Source organism: Balearica regulorum, chromosome 10 (assembly GCF_011004875.1).
Source record: "Balearica regulorum gibbericeps isolate bBalReg1 chromosome 10, bBalReg1.pri, whole genome shotgun sequence".
In the NCBI taxonomy this organism is placed as follows: domain Eukaryota; kingdom Metazoa; phylum Chordata; class Aves; order Gruiformes; family Gruidae; genus Balearica; species Balearica regulorum.
The window spans coordinates 11,531,644-11,555,207 of record NC_046193.1 but is presented as its reverse complement, the minus strand read 5'-3'; the positions used below and the strand labels follow the sequence as shown (position 1 = coordinate 11,555,207).

At 39.4% G+C, this 23,564-nt stretch overlaps 1 protein-coding gene across 1 annotated transcript; it reads right to left on the bottom strand.

The window, feature by feature from the left end:
* Positions 1-1,179: 1,179 nt before the first annotated feature.
* RUVBL1 (RuvB like AAA ATPase 1) lies at positions 1,180-18,985 on the bottom strand. The gene is made up of 11 exons (XM_075762103.1): positions 18,759-18,985; positions 17,961-18,047; positions 17,171-17,303; positions 13,148-13,299; positions 11,186-11,275; positions 10,186-10,335; positions 8,774-8,837; positions 7,374-7,572; positions 5,296-5,398; positions 2,082-2,173; positions 1,180-1,767 (listed from the first exon to the last, which is right to left on the bottom strand). Exons 1-11 carry the CDS (start codon positions 18,897-18,899, stop codon positions 1,608-1,610), a joined length of 1,371 nt encoding a protein of 456 aa, XP_075618218.1. The 5' UTR covers positions 18,900-18,985; the 3' UTR covers positions 1,180-1,607.
* Between the last annotated feature and the right edge of the window lie 4,579 nt (positions 18,986-23,564).

Genomic DNA, 23,564 nt, shown 5'->3' with positions numbered 1-23,564 from the left:
TCTGGCTCTGTGATCATTTTAGCTTCTCTAACTACCAGGAACTCTTGAAAGAAAACCTCTTAGGAAAGCAAAGCGAATAAGAGAGGTGCTTTTTAATCTTTTTAAAGAAAGAAAAAAAGGAAAAAAAAAAAAAAAAAGCAATTGCCAGTGCCTGCCTCATGCAATGCTACTGAGAGTCTCCCAGTGTGAGGAACTGATGACTTTCTGTGAAGGATTCATGGAAGGCGTAGTAGCTGTGTGTTTGCTACTTGTCAGAAAGCTTCTTATTCAGGAACGTGGATTAAATTTTTTTATGAGCTAAAAGTATTAATTGAAAACTTATCTTCTCCCCTTTGCAGCTGCTAAAAAGAGTATTTAAAACTGGGCTCCTGTGACAAGTTATTATTTCCTCCCTTCCCACCCTACCCTAAGAAGTGCGCTTATTTAAGTTGTACATTAAGTGTTTTAAATCACTACAGGTTCTAATAAAGACTGTGAGGTTAGACACTTTATGAAGCTTCTACATTTTTTTCTAGTTCATCTATTTACATGGTTACAGAGATTTGTATTTCAGTGTTACAAGGATCTTAATCTTTAAATCATTTATCCTCAGAGTGCTGTGAAGCAATCAAGTACCCACGCTTTACAAAACAAGGAAGCATACTTTGTGAATGAGACTAAGGGTAAGTTCATACAAAGTCTGTGCAGAGCAGGATTTCAAACCTTCATTATTGGGTTATTCTTTTCACTATTGTTCTGCTACCTTTCATTTTTATGTATGAATATTCATACATTTTTAGTTTGTGATTATTTTTTTTCCTGATCCTGGGTGATTAAGAAAGTGGGGACAGAACATAGTGGAAAAAAATAGCTAACCATGATGGAAAGCAATTTTTATTTAATCTGAGAAAACACAAAGAAAGCGTAAGCTACTCTGGGAGAGGGGTTTAAATAGGGCCAAGATAATTAGTACTATGTATTTCTGCATTTTCTAAAGAAGTCTTCAGAAAATAAAACCCAAGACCTACAAAAGAGTAAACACTTTAAAAAGGTCCCATTACTATTTCCTTCCTTTGCTGTAGATCTATTTTTGTGTTGCCAATCCATTTTATTCATATTTTGATTTGTTAACTCCAACTGATTTTGACTGTTTCTTTAGGCAGGTCAACACCCAGGGCAATTACACGCAAGCTTCCAATATTCTTGAAATATTTTATTATAAAGCACTTCAGACAAACTTTGATTCAAAAAAAAAAAAGTTCTCATCTGTAAAAGGAAACTATTTTAAAACAACATTCATAAAGAAAATAGACTGTTCTTAAGCATCAACTTCAGTTAGACCTCTTCTGTAATGGAATCTAAAGACAAAACCGATGGGTCAAGAGCTATTCACTTCTTATATACTCATAAAAGGGAGACTAAGATGTTACACAGACATCTTGGAGCATCTTACTGTTGCTAATGAAATAGGAACACTTGATAGTTAATTCTGGCCTGACAAAGCAGTCCAACATTTAAATATTTTTCAGTCCCAAAAGAGACAAACCATTAACATTTCTCATTCAATAATTAAGCCAGCCCTGGGTAAGGGGTAAAGCCACTTCCAAGCATCTAACACGATAAGCTCTTCATTTCATGTACTTCTCCTGTTGATCAGCCAAGATTTTTGCTGAGGATTTGGCATCATAGAAAAGTTCATTTATTTCTTCAATATGCTCTTTCTCAATGCTGTCTTTCCCATTAATCTTGGCAAGCAGGTTAGCTGGGGTCAGTAACTGCACAGCATACCTGTGATCAAACAGAGATGGATGAATAATTACAATTCAGTGCATCCCAGTGAACTGAATACATGTAGGGGTGGGAGATTTGTTAGGAAACACACAGCTCTATCAGCAGTGTAAGAAGTCTGCAAGACCCTCCAGCATGTAGAATCCTTAAAGGAGGAAAAAGGAGGATTACCACACTTTTTTTTAATGTCAGCACTGTTCTTAATAGACCGCATTATTGTATGGGAGAACTTTGTCTCACTTCCAGGAGTGAGTTATCCTACAGTGGTTTTAGACCCAGTCACACAAGAGAAAAGCCAACTGTGATCAACTTACCTTAAGGTTGTCTTGGTACCAATTTCCCCTAAATGGTTTAGAGCTTCTTCACTAATATTAATTCCTTCTGTCTGAGCACGAAGTTTTATGATCTGTTGGGATGAATGAGTAAGTGAGGTAGCAGCCCAAACAATTAGCAAGCTATACTACTTAGCTTAGTATCTGGAAACTGTGTCAGCTTAGAGATGACACATGCTATAAATGAGGTGGTGTGGATAGTTATCCTACAGTAACTCTTTGAATAAGTAAATATAATGTTGAAAAACTGATTATCACAAAAGACAGGTAAAGTAACATGCCTGCACTATTAACCCTTCATGACAATTCTGCATGGTTAGCAAAGTATATCTACTAATAAGGAGCAGAATATGAGAACTTACACAAGAAAATAGAAGTAGTATGCAGGAAGTGACAGCTGGAGTCTTGTGGACAGCTCTACCAGTTAGTACATTTTGCAGTGTATCATTGCCACTATACAGTGGAGCCCTCCAAAAAGCCCTACAGAGAGCTACGCCCTTTCCTTAGCAGCTCACAACACACTTTTTATTCAATTGACAAGAAGATAGTAAAATAAATCAAAAAGTTACTTTCTATGATTCACCTATTCCTGCAAGAAGAAAAAAAATCACCAAGAAGAATCTAATCTTTCAAGAACAGTCTCAGGCTTGTACCAGTTTGAAGATCCTTACAAAGTTGGAGAGCAAGATATCACCAATAAGCCTGAGCATATAAAGCTGTAACAAAAGTGGCACAAGTCTCTCGGTAGTCCGTATTACCAGCTGAGTGATAAGGGGCAGACTGGATAATGATGTTGTGTTGTAGTGCTGAGATAACTCTGGAACTGCAAGCCTCATATAATACAGGTATTTTTCACTTTGGCAGCTTTGTAAACAAGATATCAAGAAGCACTCGTTTAAATTAAAGCCATAAAAATGCGCTAGGGGAGTCAGGGTAGGGAGCAGAGTAAAAGAGAGGGGCTTGAAATGGCAGGAAGTTGTGCTATGATACTAATACTGAATATTGGCAATGCTGCTGCAAATTGCAGTTTCAGATTTAAGATTTTTTCCTATCTTTTAGATCACCTAAACATCACCTTCCCTTCACTCACATACTTTTTTTTCTAGCAGGGGGAGAATAAAGTAGCAGTATCTTGAATGCCACATCTTTAACAACCTTTTCTAAAATAACTTTTTATCTAGCAACCTGGTAGAACCTTACTGAAGGATCGGGGCCCAAGCTATTAACCCAGCAAATACATATATAAACAAGCTGCTATGAAATAGGAAAAGAAGTGTTTATCAGGTAAAATACATTAGGAACAAAAAGTCCCAGTTATAACCTCTAATATCTAACAGTGGGCACGTATGTAAAAAAGTTTGATTACAAAACTACCTGATTAGAATATGCATAAAAGTGAATTTTCTCCCTATTCTGGTTGCACTAAGGTAACTGTGGGTCTTGCTCTCGGAGCAGAGCTACACAATTTCTACTTTATCAACGCAAAGAGAACTATTTTGAACTGGTTATTAACAAAGTTTCAGTAGATAAATGGACAATTCTTGTGCTGATAAACAAATCAATTGTGAATGGCCAAGGGAAAGAGTCTCATGCAGAAACATTAGCAGTGAAAATTTCTTCCTAGTATGAAAGGAAAATGGGAGCAAAACCAGACAAATTCATGGATGTCTTATTTTTACCACCCCCCCCCAATTGTATTTAGTTAGTTTAACCAAAGTTAAGTGTAATAGCTCCTCCTCTTCTCCCAAGAGAAGTCGTCATTCAAAAGCCTTAATTTAAGGCAAGATGAGATTATCTGACTGTGGGAACGTGATTTATGGGACATAATGTCTGGACTCCAATTTTAGCTTTAGGAAATGCTACTGTAAACACTTCTCCTTCATCCCTGGGGAGAGTGGGAATCGCAGCACTTACCCAGCTCTTCTGAAAACCAGCAATTCAGAAACTAGCTCTTTAACAGAGTATTATGCACATGATAATACAGCACACTAGGCAGGTATTATATATTGTAACCTTAACAAAAAGAATTCAGAGGACATACTCCTACTCCCCTAACTACACAAAATTCACAGACAGCATAGGGAAGTCCAGACAACAGTCTTTAACATCTCCAGACTGAGTAAAAGTCATGCTTTAAAATTTGTTTTGCATACAGACAAAACATAATTGTATTATTAAATCACTGGGCTGCTTCTACTGCAATCTATACCATAACGCTTTAAAGTGTCCTTTTAGGTACAAAAAAAAATCACCCTGAGAACGCCTCACAACAGCCGTATGTGAAAAGCTCCTCAAACCAAGTGAAACGAAGCTTTGCCTCTATGTTTATATTCGATAAATGCCTCGGCTTCACCTTGGCACTTATCCAGCAGCAGGAGACTATTATCTCATGACAACGCTCTCCTCTATTGACACTATCTCTTAAATAATACAAAGAATTGACATGATAAACCGTAATGTCTTCTGCATTGTGTCACCTCACAGCATTGAGACGCTAATGAGGGGGATCTTTGACACGATGCATCATAATGGCACCCAAGCATTATAATCGATACACAATACATTGTGACGGCCCCACAGGAAAAGTTTCAGGCATTCAGAAGCATATCTCTGCAATACTTACTGTGCTTACATTTCCAAACTTGACTAGGAGAGTGAAAATCCTCAGTCCTAGTTGGTTAAAGCTACAGTACAGGGCACAGAGGCAGAAACGCAGTGCATGAAGTTCCATTCCACAATTCCCCTCATATCTTACATGGAGGAACAGCCTGAGGTCTGGGACCAAAGGTCCCAAAATGTGACACTTCATCTCATACCAACTGAAAAAGCACTACCTGCTGGAACATGCAAACTCTATGGGAAAGCACATCTGCGCAAGAGCTACGGTCAGCTAATGATTCATGCTGTTTCATGCAAGTTAGAGGTCACTTTCAGCTCTAGAGATGCTTACAGATACAACTCATCAGTGGGTGGAAATCAGACAGAGACATTGCATGAACAATTTTAACCAGCTTACTGTAAACGGTTACTGAAGCAGCATGTGTTTAGGAAGTGGTAAGCTTTCTGGCACAAACACTGATGACCACAAAGTGTCAAACCGCTCTATAGTAACAGAATATACAGAGACAGAGCAGTCATCCCGATAGACTAGAACTCCAGGGACGTTTCAGAATTTCTTTTAAAATCCTGTGCATACCTGCTTCATTTCTTGGGGTGTATACAGCATGGTTCGGATAATCATCACTCTATCCAGCAAGTCCAGTGGTATTCCATGAGGAGACACTACATCCTCTGTGCCTCTAAAGGAGAAACCAAACAGAAAGAGATCAGATACTATTCTCAGTTCAGTACATTGATTTTACTAAAATCAGTTGTAAGTAACTACACATCTACTAGTTTACAGTTCCTGTGTCTTCCCACAGAGACACACTCCCCAGAGACAGGAAACACTCTAGTCTGAAGTTCATACTGGACAGCCTGAAAGAAACAAATACTATTTCTGGAGCTCTTAAATATGCCACTCAAAAATACTCGGGAGGTGGTGCTTTCCATCACGTTTCCCTGCGTTGTATCTTACAATACCATCTTATCTAAAGTTCCAAAGTATCTTCCAGCAAGGAACACACTATTCTTACTAAGTTGTTTAGCAGTATCAGTAGAAATTATATATGCTATCATCCATTTGGAACGTATCCCCTCTTGCTGAATAAGCCATTACTCTGTTCAATCCTTCCCCCAGTCCTTCCAGTGAATACTGCAGCAGTTTACATTCCATGCTTCCAATCCAGAAAATTCCAAAGTGGAGGTCTGTGCGTGAAGGCTAGAGCAGGATCTAGACCCCCAACAATTGTATTTGTTTGACATACAACACCCAACAGCAAAGCCTGTGGACACATCTACTCTTGGTTTTCCAAGACCACCACGATTTGCTGCGAAGTCAAGAGTGAAAGATATCCAGATTTCATGAGATCTATAGAGATTGCAGGTAAAAACAGTAAAGTGCCAGTAGAGAACTACATTTCTAAGTTCAGTGCTAGTATTCAGGCACTGTAGCTTTGGCCATGGTCCAGCTGGGGAAAAGAATCAAAATGCCCTGCAATCATCTGCTGTACTCTTGAGTAGATGATGTTCTCTCCTCTGAAGCAATTCCTTCTGTTATGAGGTTACAGGACCAACTATACTATATAATTAATTTTCCCCTGACCCTTTTAAGAGCCATCAGCAGGCAAATCAGAGCATCACTAACTACTTGAGATAGTACATAGTTAAGAGCTTGCTTTTAAGGACTTAATTTAGCAATATTAGATACAACTATTCTATGGAAATCTTCCTTTCTTAAATCACAGCAGTGAATCCACACTGACAGATCTCTATTTGTTCTACTTTTACAAGACAGCATTTTTATGCCTTTGCAAAGAGAGCGCTGCAATGTCCACCTTAAACAGTTTTGAAGGGCTTATCACCTTAACTTCTAAGCAATGCAAGCAGAGAAAGATTAATACCAGATGAGCCACTAAGAGGGAAAGGAATAGCTGGTTATACAGCTGAATTAGAACAATTTAAAGAGTAGCAATCATTGCTAATGACAGCTTGTTTAGACATAATTAGATCTAGACCACAAATTAGCAGTAGAACTTAAGGAAGGATCTGCAAGAGGAGAACACTTTAACTGAATATGCAAAGAATGCATTGTGTGGGGGCAAAATACTGAAGTAGAGGCACGATCTGAAGTGGAGATGAAAAACAAGTTAGTTGGCAAGACCAACGTAGTAGGAAATAACAAAGGGTAGGGAGAGGCTGAACTGTGACATGATTTAACAGTAGCAACAGGAAGCTTAAGTCTGATGCAATGAGGACAGCAAACAGCAAAATGATCCAGAAGAAGCTGGAAACTGGTATTAGAGGTTTTGGTGCTTTTGATGCCCCTAATGTGCAAGCAACAGATGTGCTGAGGTATCCAATGAGAAAGGTAATTGTTACAGATCACCCGGGAAATAAGACAATTCAGAAGCTGTTAGAGAAAGAGGAATGTGTCAGTGGAAATGAAAGGAGGAATTCCATTCTGCTTTAACTCAGTCAGCCTGGCATTAAATGCCTGTCCCATCATTAAGATCACAAGCAGCTCTTAAGCACTGATGCAGCTTGTAACCCAGGGATTATCACAGATCTCAGTATCAGAGACAAAAGCCTTCAAAGATTATAACTGCTGATACAGCTAATTCCAAGGTTTATGGACCAATGCAAACTGGAAAAATTCAACTTTAGACATCGTACCTGATAACGCAGTTTCCTCGATTGGAAGCAAAGATGACAATAGGGGAAATAGAAGATTCCAGTGCTCGGTGCAGGTATGTGAAACACTCAATATCCAGCATGTGAACTTCATCTACAAAGAGTACACCTGGGACTAGCTCTGCGATGCCTTGATCGATGTATTTATTTACCACCTTATTTATCTCTCCTCGAAGTTTGTCTGAGAACAAAAAGAAACCCTTAGCTGTTCTGCTAGTGAACCATAGGTCTGTCTGAAAGATTTAAAGCAAGTAAAATTCTCCTTGAATTTTTTCATGGTTTGGTATCTTACTGCCACAGGGAAAAATCTCAGTGATGCTAAAATTCTGTGGCATTCACTACTGTAATACTACAAAATACTTCTCAACTGAACTTCTAGCACTTAACTGGGGTAGTCTGTCCCCTCACATGGCTTGTGAAAAACTATGGTTTTTTTGCGGGTTTGGGGAGTTTGGCGCAGGGAGGGAGAAGTCAGTAAAAGTCCAGTTTAAAACCTGAAACTTAACAAAGTTTCCAAGCATGGCTGAGAAGAACATCACTGAAAGATTAAAATATTGCTACTATAAAGAAGTTGTGTTTAACAACAAAAAAATACAGCCATATAAATTTCTGTGAACATACGGATCTCAAAGCTATGCAAGATGTTACATCGATAAATATGACATTAGAATAAGCAAAGTGACCTGTGGAACAGACAAAATACTTCAAAAGACCACCATTCAAGTTAGGTATTGAAACAGACTTTGATATGTAGTTGGATAGTCACTTAGTGAATCATCATTTCTTTCAAAGCAAAAAGGAGAATAGATCTTTCTGCAGATTTTTTTTTCCCCTCCAATGATCTGTAGGTAGGAAGAGCAGCAGTGCACTTAGAGCTTCAAGTCAACAGACAGCTGCTATGGAGGTGTCTAAACCAAACCAAGGTTAGAGTCTTTTGAAGCCATTTTTCTACTCCACAGAAATTCATTATGGTTGCTTCACATAAGCATCCATCCTAGCAACGTTTTTTAGATTTTTTTCTTTTTTTGTTGGTGTTGTTCAGTTTGGCCCTTTGTCAAAGTGTGAACCTCACACTCTGTAGCTTGAGTGTTTTGAGAAAGGAGGACGGCACTATCATTCTAACCTCTTTTTGCCCAGGAAGACAGGTGCAGAGTACACTATATTTTATCATTCTATGTGTGAACCAGTAACATGTTGTACTGTTACCAGCCATTGCAATGCTAGCAGCTGTATCACTGCTTTTTGAAATCTGAATATTTATGAATAAATATTACATAGGCATTCATTTAGAGATGGTGCATGAATATCCCTATTTTTAATCCTTTTCTAACTGGCAAACATATAGGTTATATTTGTCTAAAAATACCATGCAGGATTCATACCAGTAATTTCAGTTTTCTTAGGCTTCATCAATTGCCCCATCATAGAAAGGATGTCTTGTCCACCCTAGGAAAAGAAAGTTACAGATCAGCTGTGAGGATGTGTAGTGAACACATACCATGAGAATTTTAAATATCAGGAATTGGTTAAAGTTGTTTCTTGCAGTTAACTTGGTATTTTATATCAGCAGTGGTTGATAATCTGTCAAAGGTTAGGTCACTTCACTGCAGCAGTATTCTAAACATAATTATTTAGCTACCTCCTCACCCTTCTTTTAGTCTTATTCATTTGGAGAACATAAAAAACCAAAATGAGACATCTTCTTTTAAAAAAAATGTCGCAGAGAAGCTCATAAGGACTAAAATTGTCAGGGAACACAGAGGCTTGAATTGCTTGCATGCACGGTAGGTGTTCAGCCTGTAAACACGGGGACAATTATGCCGAGTTTTTAGAGTTTTGAACACCTTTATTTTTATCATGTAAATGATTTTGTTCGAAAAAGGATGTTTATTTTGAAATGGAGCAGGTTACAGGCTTGTAGTATCATACCATAGGGGTGCCAGCTTTTAAACAAAGATACTGTACTGTTAGTGGCTTTTGTTTATGACATAGATGGAATTCCCTCAATACTGGGCTTATGTTAAGATACAGCAAGGATTAAGTCTCCTATTTTCAATAATTTGCAGCAGTATGTTGAGAGCTCTACTGAAAGTCACAAGGCAATTTAACAAGAGGTTATGAAACATTTCTGAAGGTAGCAGGGATGTCAACAGAACGCACAGCAGTCAGAAATATAGTGCTTGCAGCTTACATTTCATGGCCAGAAAACCATAAACGCAGAGCAGAATAAATTAGTTTATATTCAGAACTTCTGATAAATAAAATGATGCAGATCTGGCTGCTGCCACCTCACAGCTGTAGGCAACCTTCCTTCTGGAGAGAAAGTAAACTCTTTTCCTGGTCAAGAGGAGCAGCCCACACTGCTCTTTTTCTGGAGGGCACAGTGGTGGAGGGAAGGGGAGAGCTAGGTCTAGATTACGCATTAACTGTGAAGGTAGCAGATCCCAAATATCCATGTGGAAGCTCCACTGTGGCTATAAGGCTGTTCTCTGTAGTGTTAGGAAATGAACTCTGATAAATGTTCCGTGACCAGGTGCATGAATCCTAACCTAGCAACTGCCTCTTTCACCTGCATGGCAGGGCTGCTGAGGTAGCTGACTGCAGCGTGACCTCCCTCCAGAGAGGAGAGGCAGACTGGCCTTCACGGTGTAATACCTGCTGATTTTCCTATAGTGGAATCTTTGAAGGCAATTTAGGGCAACTCAACTTTCTACATCTCCTTGATTATTCTAGTAATCATCACATCTATGTCAAATAATTTTTCTGTAAAGACTTCATCTATGGAGTCAGATACCTGAGGTCGAGCATTGGCCACATCCAAGTCATGCAGGGTGACATCCTGAATAATTTCCTTTTTCTTGTGCACATCACCCTTTGGCAAGGGAACATACTCTTCAGCTTCAAGGTCAAATTCTGTAGCATAGATATCACACCTGCCTTGCCTCTGAGAAAACGCAAAGAAGAGAAACCCAGGTATAGAATTAGTTTCAGTGCCAAAACCTTGAGTGACACAAACTTGATAAAGATAAAGGGCTTGTGGTTCACAATTCCAGTCCTGACAAGCTTCAGCTGACAATTCAGACACCCCACTCCCTGCTTAGCAACAGGCATACCCTATCTACTGATGAAAGCTCAAAAACTCTGTTGAAAAACACCTGATATTTTCAGTGGTAAGAATATTCCACTCCTCTCTCCCCTTCTTTTAACCGTATGCAATTCTTGCTAAAGGACAAATCCAGCAGATTAACTAGAGATTGGAAGAACTGTTCAAGACTCCTTTGTAGGTGGGTGATTTATTATATGATACAAAATATTATGCTCATCCATTAAACAGCAAGTATCGCTGTACACTACTTTCTAAATCAGATATGAAAAGAATGCTAACTAATGCAGTATTCCCTTCTACATGTATATATCTTGTGGAGAAAATACCAGAGCGATAAAATAAAGATTAAATACACTGCACGTCAGCCTTGAAAATGACTAAAGTTGCTCGGTTTTTTTCCCCCCTTCCCTTAAAGATGTCGTGATCTTACAGAAAAGAAATCTCATCCAGACAGCATCAGTGATAGCTTCCTTGCCAGATGACCTTAATTGTGAACCAGATGACCACGTTCTTTCAGTGCAAGAGAGAATTTTCTCTCCAGATAAGGAAAACACTGGGCTCTTTTTAAAACTTCCATGTAACCATTTCATGTCAGTTAAGGTTAATAAATCAGAGAGCCTTCTGACAGGCAGAGAAAGGTCTGCAAGAGTACATACACCTGCATAAAAGTGCAGAACTTTTCTTTTACCTTGACAGCTCCACTGTTTGCTTCAATATAAATAACGTCACCAGTTTCCACTCGCTCCTTCTGCAAGCTTTCAAATATGCTTGGGTCCAGCTGGAGACAAGCAAACATCACAGTTGGTCAAAACAGTTCCATATTGTTATGGTAATCAAGGAAGAGAAATTCAGTCTAAAACTCACTCCCACCAGACAAAATTAAACTGCAACTCCCCCCCAACACTACCTCCAGGATTTTATAAAACTCTAACACTTAGAGTAGTGATAGAGAATAAGTCTGAAAGAAGATGCACAGACCTTACTTTCTTACCAAAAAACTCTATCTGAAGGAAGTGAAGTAAGTGCCAGAAACATAATGATACCAGTTACTATCACAAAGTATGCCTTTGTGTAACGTCACAACGTATTTATACCTTGGATGCAGCACTTCTCTTGCTTTCTAACAAAACTTCTATGAAAAATCTGGCTATAGCACTGGATTATGCTACTTGATTTCTTGAATCTGTATCCCCTGTGGAACTATGTGAGGGTGTGCTGGTTTTGGCTGGGATAGAGTTTCCTTCATAGTAGCTAGTATGGGGCTCTGTTTTGGATTTGTGCTGAAAACAGTGTTGATAACACAGGGCTGTTTTAGTTAATGCGGAGCAGTGCTTACACAGAGCCAAGGCCCTTTCTGCCTCTCACATCACCCCACCAGTGAGTAGGCTGGGGGTGCACAAGTAGTTGGGAGGGGGCACAGCCAGGACAGCTGACCCCAACTGACCAAAGGGATATTCCATACCATATGACATCATGCTCAGCATATAAAGCAGGGGGCAGAAGAAGGGGGGACATTCAGAGTGATGGTGTTTGTCTTCCCAAGTCACCATTAATGCGCGATGGAGCCCTGCTTTCCTGGAGATGGCTGAACACCTGCCTGCTGATGGGAACTGAGGAATGAATTCCTTGTTTTGCTTTGCTTGCATGCGTGGCTCTTGCTTTACCTATTAAACTGTCTTTATCTCAACCCACAAGTTTTCTCACTTTTACTCTTCTGATTCTCTCCCTCATCCCACCAAAGGGGAGCGAGCAAGCGGCTGTGTGGAGCTTAGTTGCCCGCTGGGGTTAAACCACAACAGAGGGAAAACGAATGTGGAATACATTAGATGCTTTTGTTTCTTTCAGTGCACGTTTATTCACTTTTGCTCTGCATTTTCTTGTTTTCAGAGTGAACAAATGCAAGATGATACTTAACAACAGAGACAGCTTTCAGTTCTCTCATGCTCTAATTGACAGGGAAATTCAACAATGTAGACAGAGACTTGTGCAAGAAAACAAAGGGAAAGTGGGTCCGAGCTGGCAACATACCAGCTCAATTTCCAGTTCAAATCAAATATTCACTAGAGCATACCTTCCCATGTAGAAAGAAAGGATGTGACAGAAAGAACAATTTATACTGAAGCAGGCAAGATTTCCCAAAACCATCCTCAAAAATTCAGTTGAGAATCAGGACAACAAAACCAAACAAGACCTTTCTCATATGTTTGTATCATGAACATGAATTTATATCATGGACTGAGACAGATCATAGTTCAGATTCCCAACTCAGCCCATTTTTCTGTGGTACTAGTAGTGCTGCAAAACTGCATCAGGGATCCCTTCCTGCCTAAACTCTCCTTTAACTCGTTGAAAACACACAAGTGTGTGCTGCCAAACAGAAAAATTGTAGGGGCTGCTAACTGACCAATGGGGTTATCCCCAGTTTCAATTAGTAAGAAACAAGACTAACATCTAAATATTCTACACCAAGCAGATAAACACACGTGCTCAGGAGCAGGATAAAGTTGTCTAACAAAAGCAAACAGCCTCCTGGCACCCCCACTCTACAGAGATGGGGATCAAGAGCTTGAAATGGAAATAAGAAGTGCTAAAAATAAAAGATGCAGACCTGAAATACTTAAGGAGATTTTTGAGATTCTACCACACATACCTTCAACTGTTTGGTTCCCTTTGCAGTTTTGAGTCCTATGATTACATGGCTGATGGTTTTGCCATACCCCCCCATAGGATTTTCAGTCTCACATGGAGTTAGTTCTGTGACTTCTCCTTCATAAACCTCTTTGGTCTCTTTAATCCTCAACCCTGCAAGAAATTGTTTGAAATAGTTTCAGTACACAAATCAATGGCTGTATACATGCAGGAGTCTGCTGCATTACTGCCAATGGAATGTAACATATCGCATTTAATGGTAATTTTTTACTTTCAAAAGTAGAAAGATCAATTATTGTTCTCTTCAATATTAAGTGAGAATATCCATCATGTGTCATCACAGCAAAAGTTCAACCCAAGTTCTGACCTGCAAAGCAGTTTCTTAAACTCTAAGAAATTATTTTCTTTCTGTCCATCATTATTAGCTCTTGAAGCAAACGTCAGTATCCTTTCTCTTTTCCCTCCCCTAAAGAGGGGATTTGCTTGATTTGCTCCCCTGCGCTAAAGTCAGAGAAATACTTCATCTTCTGAAACTAAAGATTAGTGACACTAATATAACTGCGACTTTTACACAACTTTTGTACCATCAGAAAAGCCCTGCAAAGTAAGGAAAAAGACAGGAGAAAAAAAGTAACTTCTTAAAAAAACCCTTTAAATCTTAGCAGCTGAATTAAAAATAACATAAATTGATTAACAGGTACTGTGTTAAAACCTCATAAAATTTAGAAAGGGTTAATGTATAATTTAAAATATGTTTTCGAGTTAATAGCAGAAGTTGAGCTAGATAAAATTTAGCAGAATCTACTACAATGCAAATTTAAAACTATTTCAAAATAGCCGACAAGGACATCCTCACTTTGTTGGTTTTCAGACAGTTGAGCAATCATCATAGTATCTGGGCATCTTCTATTCTAGTCACAACTATTGTAATTAACTAAGTTACTTTATATTGATGAATAATATAGAGCTGAAGAGTTTTACGGTTAGACTGTTCCAAAGAAAAACCACTATCATCACCACCACCACTACAATTATGCAGACATTCTAACTACATAAAAGTTCAAAGAACCCACATCTGAAGAGACTCTATAAAGTATTTTATGAGACACACATGCCATACCAAAAATAATGAATGGGCTGTAACAAGATATAAGGAAGTCATCCTACCCAGTCTGAGGCTATTAGGACTTTATAAAACTTTCCTTGTTCCATAACTTTTCATTTTGCTTTGAAATAGATCAGACACTTCACCAGTAATCTTGAGTTGCTGATAGGGAAATACAAAGAACTGACAAGTGTGAGTCTGTCTCCCTCTGCTGGACCCAAATTAAGACTAGGATTTGAAATGTGACAAATAGGTTAATTGTGGATAACATGATAACTTCTTGGTAAGAAATGTTTGCTTTCTCTTGTTTAGCACTATGTAAAAAGTTCTATGTAAAGTTAATTTCAGTAATTTTTAAAAATGTTTTTCAGGTATGCCAAAACATAAGACAAAAAATTAATGACTGACCTAGACAAGGCTGCATCACATACACTACATATGCAAAGAATGTGAAGAAATATGGGAATCTGTACAGTAAAGCCACTGGTGCCAAGAACTGGACAATCACAGGTTTGGTTTTCCTTTTTGTTTTTAAACTTCAAGCACAAGCTCTATTCTGCTCTGAAAAACTGTGTTTGAGGTCTATTTTGTATGCTGCTAAAGCACATCTTCCAGTTTCATTTCATCTGAAAAGAATCCAATTCACATGCTCAGAGTCTGCTCCACAACACAAACCAAAGCCAAGACAGCAAGAACAACCTGGAGATGTGCTTCAAAAGCATGCCTCTAATCTAAACTAATGTGCTCGTATAGATGTGTCTATAGAAAATATTTACAGATGAACATGATCTGAACAAAGGTAATTGCTTAGAACTTGCTGCTGATTATCCTTTGTTTTCAAATGAATCTGCATATATCAACTACAGACTTAATTCTCAAAAGAGTTCTTTTCTTAGACACATCTCCCACTTACAAATCAGACACGAGTCTAAGGCGGCAGTTGTGGGCTATTTCATGTGTTGGTTCAATAGCACTATATGGAGTTAAATAGTGCTTGTTTGATTTACTGGCAGCTACAATTTGGAGACGCAGGGAACAGATACGCTATTTAAATGGCTATTCCAGCAGTTATTTTTTACGGCAACTGAGCTCTAACATTAGCTACTGTCATCATCCTTGCCAGCTGCTAATAAGCTCTACACAGGATTAATCTCTCTCAGCTGAAGTTTTTTTAACCCATACAACAATTCCATCTTCTCATTTCCCACTCTGTCCTTATATGTTTCTTACATATTATAAACTCTCTACTACAGCCCAAACAGTGCTTGGCCATGAGGCTATGTCAAGTGTGTTATTAAAAGACTCTCAACAACAAAAATTCTGTAAACTCAGAGTCACTCCTCTTTCCTTATACAGTGATGGGTCCAAACCAGTCAGATTCTGTTGTTTCCAAGAAAAAAAAAATGAAGTAAAAATGTGATGTTAACATCCCTGACCATTTTTATAAGTTGATGTTGCTAAACCCTCTGAATGTAAAATGCACAATAGAAGCAACAGATGATGCATACAGAACCTGCTAATAAGGAATATATACACACACGCAAAACAAAACAAAACCTAAACGAATACTTTAGGTACTGGTTGACGTGTGAGCTGAAGCTTCTGCTGCACCCAGTCACAGCTAACATTGCACTGTGCATACAAAATAATTTTTTTAAAAACACACCTTTGTAAATTAATTATTTACCAGGCAGGAAGCTAAAACATAACTGAGATTTAAATACGATTGGAAAGTGTTCCATTATGAGCAATGGTAGTTACTAATCCTTTAAAATATTTCAGAGATTTTTTTTTACGCTGATAAAAAACATTCAATAAAGGTTGTGTTATGAAAATGTGACATAGAATTCAACAGAAAGGAATAAAAGAATTTCCATCTTTCATTAACACCAATATTTGTTTAGAAGTGTCTCTCTATTGACATTGAGGGAATGCAGGGAACTAACAATGTAGCTGGCTGTTAAACCTTAGAGTTAAAATACTGCTATCTCCAGAAATGACAACATGGATAGCGTAGGTTTCATCTGTTGGTTCAGGTTTCCAAATCTCTGACAGAGAACTTCATCACATCAAGGAAATATTACAGACTACTCTGTCTCCGGCTTCCCTCCCCTAGGCCCTGCCAGATTCATGGTAACTAGAAGACTACTGAGAGTTGCTTTCTTATAAAAGTCAATGGAATACTTTTGTTTCATTGCAAAACTGAGAGACTCCTTCACCTTACTGTCACCGAATACGTAGATGAAGTCCAAGGGGAAACATGGTACAGAAACCAGGAAAATTAACTAAGTTCAGCACTAAGATCAGCTAGGCTATCTTTAGTCAATCCTCATACAAACAAGGGCCACTTCTAACTGCATTTATCAGCTGTCAGCAGCGATCATATAAGAGATTTTAGATACTCATTGAGGTGTTGCAAATTTAACCAATTTACATCAAGCTTGTAAAAGCACTCTAGAATTGAGGGAGACATTAAGTTATTTGTTTTGTTGGCACAGAGCTTTCTTTGTGCTTGCTGGAATACTAAGTGCTTAGTAGGGTGAAATCACTAAAATAAAAATGAGAGGGCATTTTTCTGTCTACAAGTATTTCTGCTAGTGTAAGAAACTAAAAATAATCTTTCTTTCAGCTTTATTCAGAGTCACAGGCAAAACCAGGGGATGAACCTGGATGAGAGGAGAATCTGGGGAAGTAGAATAAACCATAATACAACAATTAGATTATGGTTTATAAACAGAAAACTTGACTCCACTAAGTGTGGAAGAGATTCACTAAATTAAGATCAGCACTGAAAAAAAAGAACATAGAATTATCTGAAAACCACCATGACCACTGAAAAGTTTTTCCTTTTTGGATGACTGGGAAAAAGCAAAATAAGATCATGCAAATAATTAATTCTTCTGTTTTTCTGAAACTTACCAATTGCACGTCGGAAGTTTTCCATTAGAACTTCTGTTTTCTTGATCTCAGTGGAATAGACCTCACTTCCAACCATAGGACAAAAGGGAACTTTACTTCCCAGTTCCTGAGCAATAGCTAAAGCCAAAGCAGTCTTAAAAAAAACCAAAAAAAACCACAAAACCCCACACATTAATTTTTATGATTAACAAAGAAATTAGTTTTTTTTAATTAACAAAGAAATCTTTCTGCACAAAGTTAACTTTCCTCATCATATCACCTTCTATATATCAACTATCAGTTTCACATTATGACTTTTCTGTTTGACATATATTTCTGACATATAACAACCCTTCTCCCCCAAAATAAGTTAAGACACATATAAAGTGACTTTTATCTAAGACTTGTAAACCCCCCTTAAAGAAACAATACTGGGCATTTGAATTTGACATCTGACACAAATGCAAAAAACCTTAAATAGCACGGGTGGAAAAAATACACAAAGCAAAAACTATTTAGGCTTTTAATATAAAATTAACTTCTAAGACTCTTCTTCAGAAACCACATTACCTAAGTGTTTGGTAACCTACAAGAGGTGGTTTCACACTAATGATGCCCACTGGATACTGCCAATGTTGATGACATGGCAAAAATCAAAATATAAAGCAGGAAAACATGTGAATACATTGATGAAAAAATTCCAGTAGATGAAAACATTATGTAAGAACTACCCTAAAATGGTTTTGACAACAAATTAAAATAAAATAGTTTTGGGAATACTTTATTTCATATCAAAAAAGAAAAATAATACCTTGCCAGTTCCAGGAGGTCCTGCCAACAGTACAGCTCTGCCAGCCATTTTCTTGCTTTTGATTAGTTCCACTATAACTCCACAAGCCTATAAATTAAATAAGTGTTTACATAGTTAACAAAAGTATTGCTATAATATCTTTTGTTCCAAAATTACTAGAAGTGTTTAGAAATATTAGGTTTTGTGAGCCCACTAAAAATGAAGAGGATTTCGATTTTATACAAAAAGCAAGATCTGAAAAACCTGGTTCCTACAATCATTTTATCTGACACAGACATTAAAAATAAAAAATCACAAACAAAGCTCAAACCCAAGAGCACTGACTCTTTTCCCTCTCTCAGAGTTGCACGCATGTATCAAGGTTTAAAAATAAAGCAGGAAATGCACTTTTGGGTTTCGGAATGACAGATTAGCTTAAGCACCAGCCCAGGGCCAGATATCGACTGAAACGGAAGCTCCAGTCCCCCCTCGCACCATATCCCTGACTTTTGGCAGGTTTCATTGCCTTTGATACCCCGATTTCCACGCCTAAAGCCCGGCAGTCGCCCGTCCTTGCCACCAGCTAATGCAAAAAAGTGGCGGCGCAAGGAACAGCCTGGGTTACCCCATCGCTTCCCACACAGCAGCAGAACACGCGGAGGAGCCCAGGCAAAGACTTTCACTCCCTAACGGGACTTATAAAGACACCCAGCACAGATCGCACCCGGCCGCGGCCCCTGAAGCTTCCACCTCAAGTGGGGTGGAGGCTGCAGAGCCCCGGGGGAGCCTCGGCCTGGCCCTGCCGCCCCCCTCGCTCACCTCCCGCGCATTCTCCTGCCCCACCAGCCCGGCCCCCGCCGGCTTGGCGGTGCCGCTCTCGTCCAGCCCCAGCCCCTTGACATGGCTGTGGGCGGCGATGCGCTGCGTCTTCGAGGTGCTCTTCACCTCCTCGATCTTCATCGCGGGGCAGAACCGTCCCCAACCGCCCGCACCCGCCACACGCGGCCCGCGCGTTACCAAGGCTCCCGGCGCGCGGCCGCCTCCGCCCGCCCCGCCGCCCCATTGGCCCTTGAGGCGGCGCTCTCGATCCTGACTGGACGCGGCGCGTGCCAGTCATCGGTAAGGGTGCGGTTTTTTTTAGGGTCCGTCCACTCATTTCCGTGTGCGCCGTTTCTAGAAGGCTCGGCCGGGTGCGGGTACTGCGGAGGAGTTGGGCCGGGAGGAAGGAAGCGAGCCCGGTCTGAGCGGGGTTTTGTGGGGAGGTGAGAACGGGCCCTCCCGGAGGGGAACAGCAGATTTTCCCTGCTCGGCAGGTGTCTTGGCTCTACGCGTACACCTTCTGCCTTCCCTGAGTCTGGTCTGCGCCTAGAGCCGGTGCTTCTCCCCGCCGCCGGGGGGAGGGAGCCCGGAGCGTCCCCTAGCTCGGTGCGGTGCCGGGTGCCCTCTCCCCGTCCTGGGCTCTGGGAACCGGGAGCGGTGCCTTCTGAAAATCCCTGCTGGGTTTAGCTTACAAAAGTAAGCTGAGGCTTCCCAAGGGTGTTTTCTAGATCTTTGTCAAAGAGTAAGGGTGCGCTCTCACCTGCTCAGTGGTGTTCGCTAACTTCTAGCTTTCCGTGTAACTGCAAAATAATCCTGTTCCGTATGTCCAAAGCCTTTACGTACGCATCTGAGGCTTTAACAGATGCTGTATGTACAGCATATGATCCTCCTGAGCTCTGACCTACTGAAATGAGTAAAAATACTGCACCTTGTCAGCAGGTGGTTTCATGGCCTCGCAGACGTTACGCTCGTTTCCTCGGGTCTGTGACGCTACAGATTTTAGGCTGTCACAGCTCCTAACTGTGGTTCTGCCGTAATTCTGCTGCACCTTTTATGTAGTGTTTAAATGCTGGAAAGCGAGATCATTCACAGTGAAACTTCAGGGGGGCTCTGGGAACATGCAGTTCCCGTGACCTCTCCTTGTTTGTGGATGCTGGGATCTCTCTCCCAAAAAAAGAGGAGACTCTCTTCCTGTGAATAAAAATAGTGTTTTCTGTGTTTGATTATAAACCTATAGCTGTGACTGCAATGTTCAAGGCCAATGGATTGACACGATATGGTGCAGGACTTCCATCTGTACAAGCAATGGTGCCATCTCAGCTTTCTCGTGTGCTGCCAGGGAGAATTTCAAAAGCAGCCCTGTGATGGTATGAGCTAGGAGAGTGGCTTTTAAAAAGGATGGGATCTATGGGTCAATTTGCAGAAGCCCAGTGAACAACATCTATGGTATTCATTCCCTTTTTGTCTAAGAGCTTCCATTACTTTTGTTATAAATGTCATTCGGCAAAGAAAAGACTTTGCTATTTGTTGCTTTCTTTTTCTGTTAATTGTCCTGTCAGTTTATATTTACATAATCTAGTTTAAAATTGTAATTACAATATAATTGCACACATATGTAGTTCAACACCTTTGTAAGGGTATCCTATTATACAGCTGTTGAGCTAAGAATTTTTGAATCTAACAAATGCAAGCCATCCTTTAAATAATTAAGAAAGCGTGTCTACTATGGGATTCTATACATCCTCTCAGGGTCATATTAGTCACAGACTACAAATGCCTAATATGTACTGAACTGCAGACTCTTTCCTTTGTACAAGAGCAAATATACAACTTTGATTTCTCTAGTGTATTAAACTGCCGCAAGTGCTGTGGGTAAGTCTGGTCAGAGTTCGAGTTTCTGCCAGTTCTGGAAGAATAATTAGCAAGTCTTCTATGAGCTCTGAAGGCAGTGATACTGTTAACAAGAAGTCCAGGCTATGTATGGCCCTATTTTTAAGAAGGGCTAGCAATGGGTGAAATACATAGTCTTTTGTTAACTTAGACTTAAATCTGTCCATATGCTCCATGTGATCTTGTTTGATGTTGTAGTCAGACCTATTTCTGAGAATATGGCATTTCAAAGACTATTTAATAATGTTTGCTTATATTTTTTTGGTGAAATTCAATATATAGGCATGTAGATGGCAGGAATAGAGAATTGCTGTTAGTCTTCATTATAACTTAGAAGAAGGATAGAAATATTCCATGTATGTAAAAATCCGATATGCTACATATAGTTCTTTAACTTTAGAAATACTAATTCAATTAGAGATTTTCCTCATAAAAGTGGGTAATGAACAGAAGTGTTAATTGTTTGTCTACAGCAATATGATGTCTCAAAATAGAATTGCAGTAGAGCCTAAAACTTCAGTCTGCTAGTGTCTATTGCTGTTCAGTAAATAAAATCTACTGCCATGATAAAGGTACAATTTTACTACTGACCTGCAGAAGTTGTTATGAAAATGGTTTGGGTTTGTATTTGCAGTAGAAGAGAATATTTCAATATAAAAAAAGAGCCAGTAAACAATTGTTTACTTGATAGATGTGAAGCTAGCTTCTGCCTCTTACTTGCTCAAGTTAGTAACAGTGTTTACAACCATCCATAAGCTATGAGTGGTTTGGCACATCTCATGGTATTGATTGTTTTACTCATTCCATATGTTCTTTGAGCATCATACTGAAATTGCAGTTAGAGGGGGAGAAGAGTATGTTTGGGTGAGGGCAAATAAACAATAATCCTCTAGACCACACAGGGTTAGTTATTTATTCCCCAGAAAGAGCAGAGTACGAGTGGAACTACTGGAAAGTTTAGAATTGAACTTAAATAGCTTAAATGATCTTTTATAATTGATGTCTGATGTGTTTTGCTGCATCAGTATGAGGAAATATTGAACCTCAACCTTAACATGATTTTTGTGATTTTTCGAATAGCTAACACATTAGAGGAGGAGGGTAAAATAATTTGTGGCAAAGCATGAGTCATCTTTCTCCTTTGTCCGTGCCACCGGATGGAACATAAGTAGGTTGTTCAACCGCTCTGCCCATCTCATATTATAGATGTTTTGAGTATAATTTAATATTCCACTAGCCAGTTAACCAGAAAAAATAACACCTGTCACTAACAGTCTGAACTGTTATTCCCCAGGTTTAATCAACTCATTTTACCAACGTTTCTTTTGCCCCCCTGTTTGAGGTCTCCTGTTTGGCACAGACGTCATGCGATACCCGACATGGGAGCTGGAGACTTGAGAGCTGTTTTCCTAGACTAAATGTTTGAGGTTACAGGACATGGCCTAGTTTCACATAAGCTTTCAAATTTCAGTGGGACATGCTGAATCCTGAAACTGTCAAATAGTGTATTATTTTTGGAGGGAGAGAGAGTATGTGTGTGTGAGTGTGTTAGTGACCTTTACATTTTTACCCTATCCCAAACGTCTGACTTCCTGCCCTTTCTCCCATGAGTCCATAAACTTTAGCAATTAAAGTGAACACTTTTTAAGGGAGAAATTCAGTATAGGAGAGAACAACTGTGAAGGGGAATGGTGTACTAAGGAGAAAACAAGGAAAACAGCTATAAACTGCTTGCTTCATGGGGGATATAGAAAAATCTGGAGAAGTTTGGATTCTTTCATTTTGCCATGTTTCCTTCTCCATCTTAGTAATATCAAAACAGAATTCCCCCCCCGTCTTCTTTCCTGCAAAAGACGCTGAAAGTTTTTTCCTAGTATTCATCAAAGCAATAGGAGTGATGAATCTTAACAAATGCCATCTCTTAATTTCCAAATCTGTAATTAATTCTAAAACTTTGTAAGCTAACAAAATGGACCTTTCTAAACACTCAGTAAAAGTGCTTATATCTCTATTTATCAAATTTCCCCTCCTTTATATTAGTGAAGTAAGTGTATGCATGTCACAGGTGTCATGTGCACCCCGATCTTGCAAAGAGCTGTGCCTTCAAGTGAGACGTTGCAAAATCAGATCTACAGACTCTAAAATCCTGGAGACAGAGGTGTGTTCTGAGTGGTAACAACAAAACTGTAGGCGTTATAGCAAATTGACCTGGGTTTTTTCCTTCCCACTACACAAGGACAACTGCCTTCCCTATCTAGAGAGTTGCAAGTCTTTTCTGTGTCTAAAGGAAGAAAACTAAGAACAAACCCACATTTCTACCTGACACCCCTCCTTCTTGCAGGCCTTTTATAAGGTTATGAAAGAAATGCCACTATTTTTATGAGAGCAGTGGAATTAAATGCATTTTCCTATGGATTTTTATCTCCCTTCCTTACATCTCCTTAGCAAAAGAATTTTTTTTTTTTTTTTTTTTGTCCCATGACTTCTATCTAGTATGCCTCTAATTATTGTCTGAGCAAAACGCAGCTCTGTTTCATCGGTAAGCTGGCAGTCCTTGCAAAATGGGTCATGCTTGAGCCCCTGGTTTAGGGCCATTGAAACGGGCACCTCCTTTGCCTCAGTGCCAGTTTTCACGAGAGTTGTAGAAACTTTTAGACCTCTAGACTTTGTCAAAACTTGTTGAAAATGGCAGGTTTTTATATGTTTTGGGAGGACTTCTGGATAATGCCTCTTCTGATTGGGAATCAGAGCTTTTTCCACCTCTTCCTTCTGAACTCATCTAATAATTAATGCTAAAAAAATATTAAATGGTAGGTAATATGATACAGGGATATCTGTGTGGATTATAACTGCGTAGGGCCTTTCCTTATGGGAACAGATGTATACTTTCCCTTCACTTTGCAAGTACGTATTGAC

What these genes read in the sequence shown, in the direction of transcription:
- RUVBL1 (XM_075762103.1), bottom strand. Translation starts at nt 18,899, where the DNA reads ATGAAGATCGAGGAGGTGAAGAGCACCTCGAAGACGCAGCGCATCGCC. An exon ending in GGCAGGAGAATGCGCGGGAG is followed by an intron (nt 18,048 to 18,758) that starts GTGAGCGAGGGG and finishes TTTAATTTATAG; the next exon opens with GCTTGTGGAGTTATAGTGGA. An exon ending in TAAGAAAACTGAAATTACTG is followed by an intron (nt 7,573 to 8,773) that starts GTATGAATCCTG and finishes TTTTGTTCTCAG; the next exon opens with ACAAACTTCGAGGAGAGATA.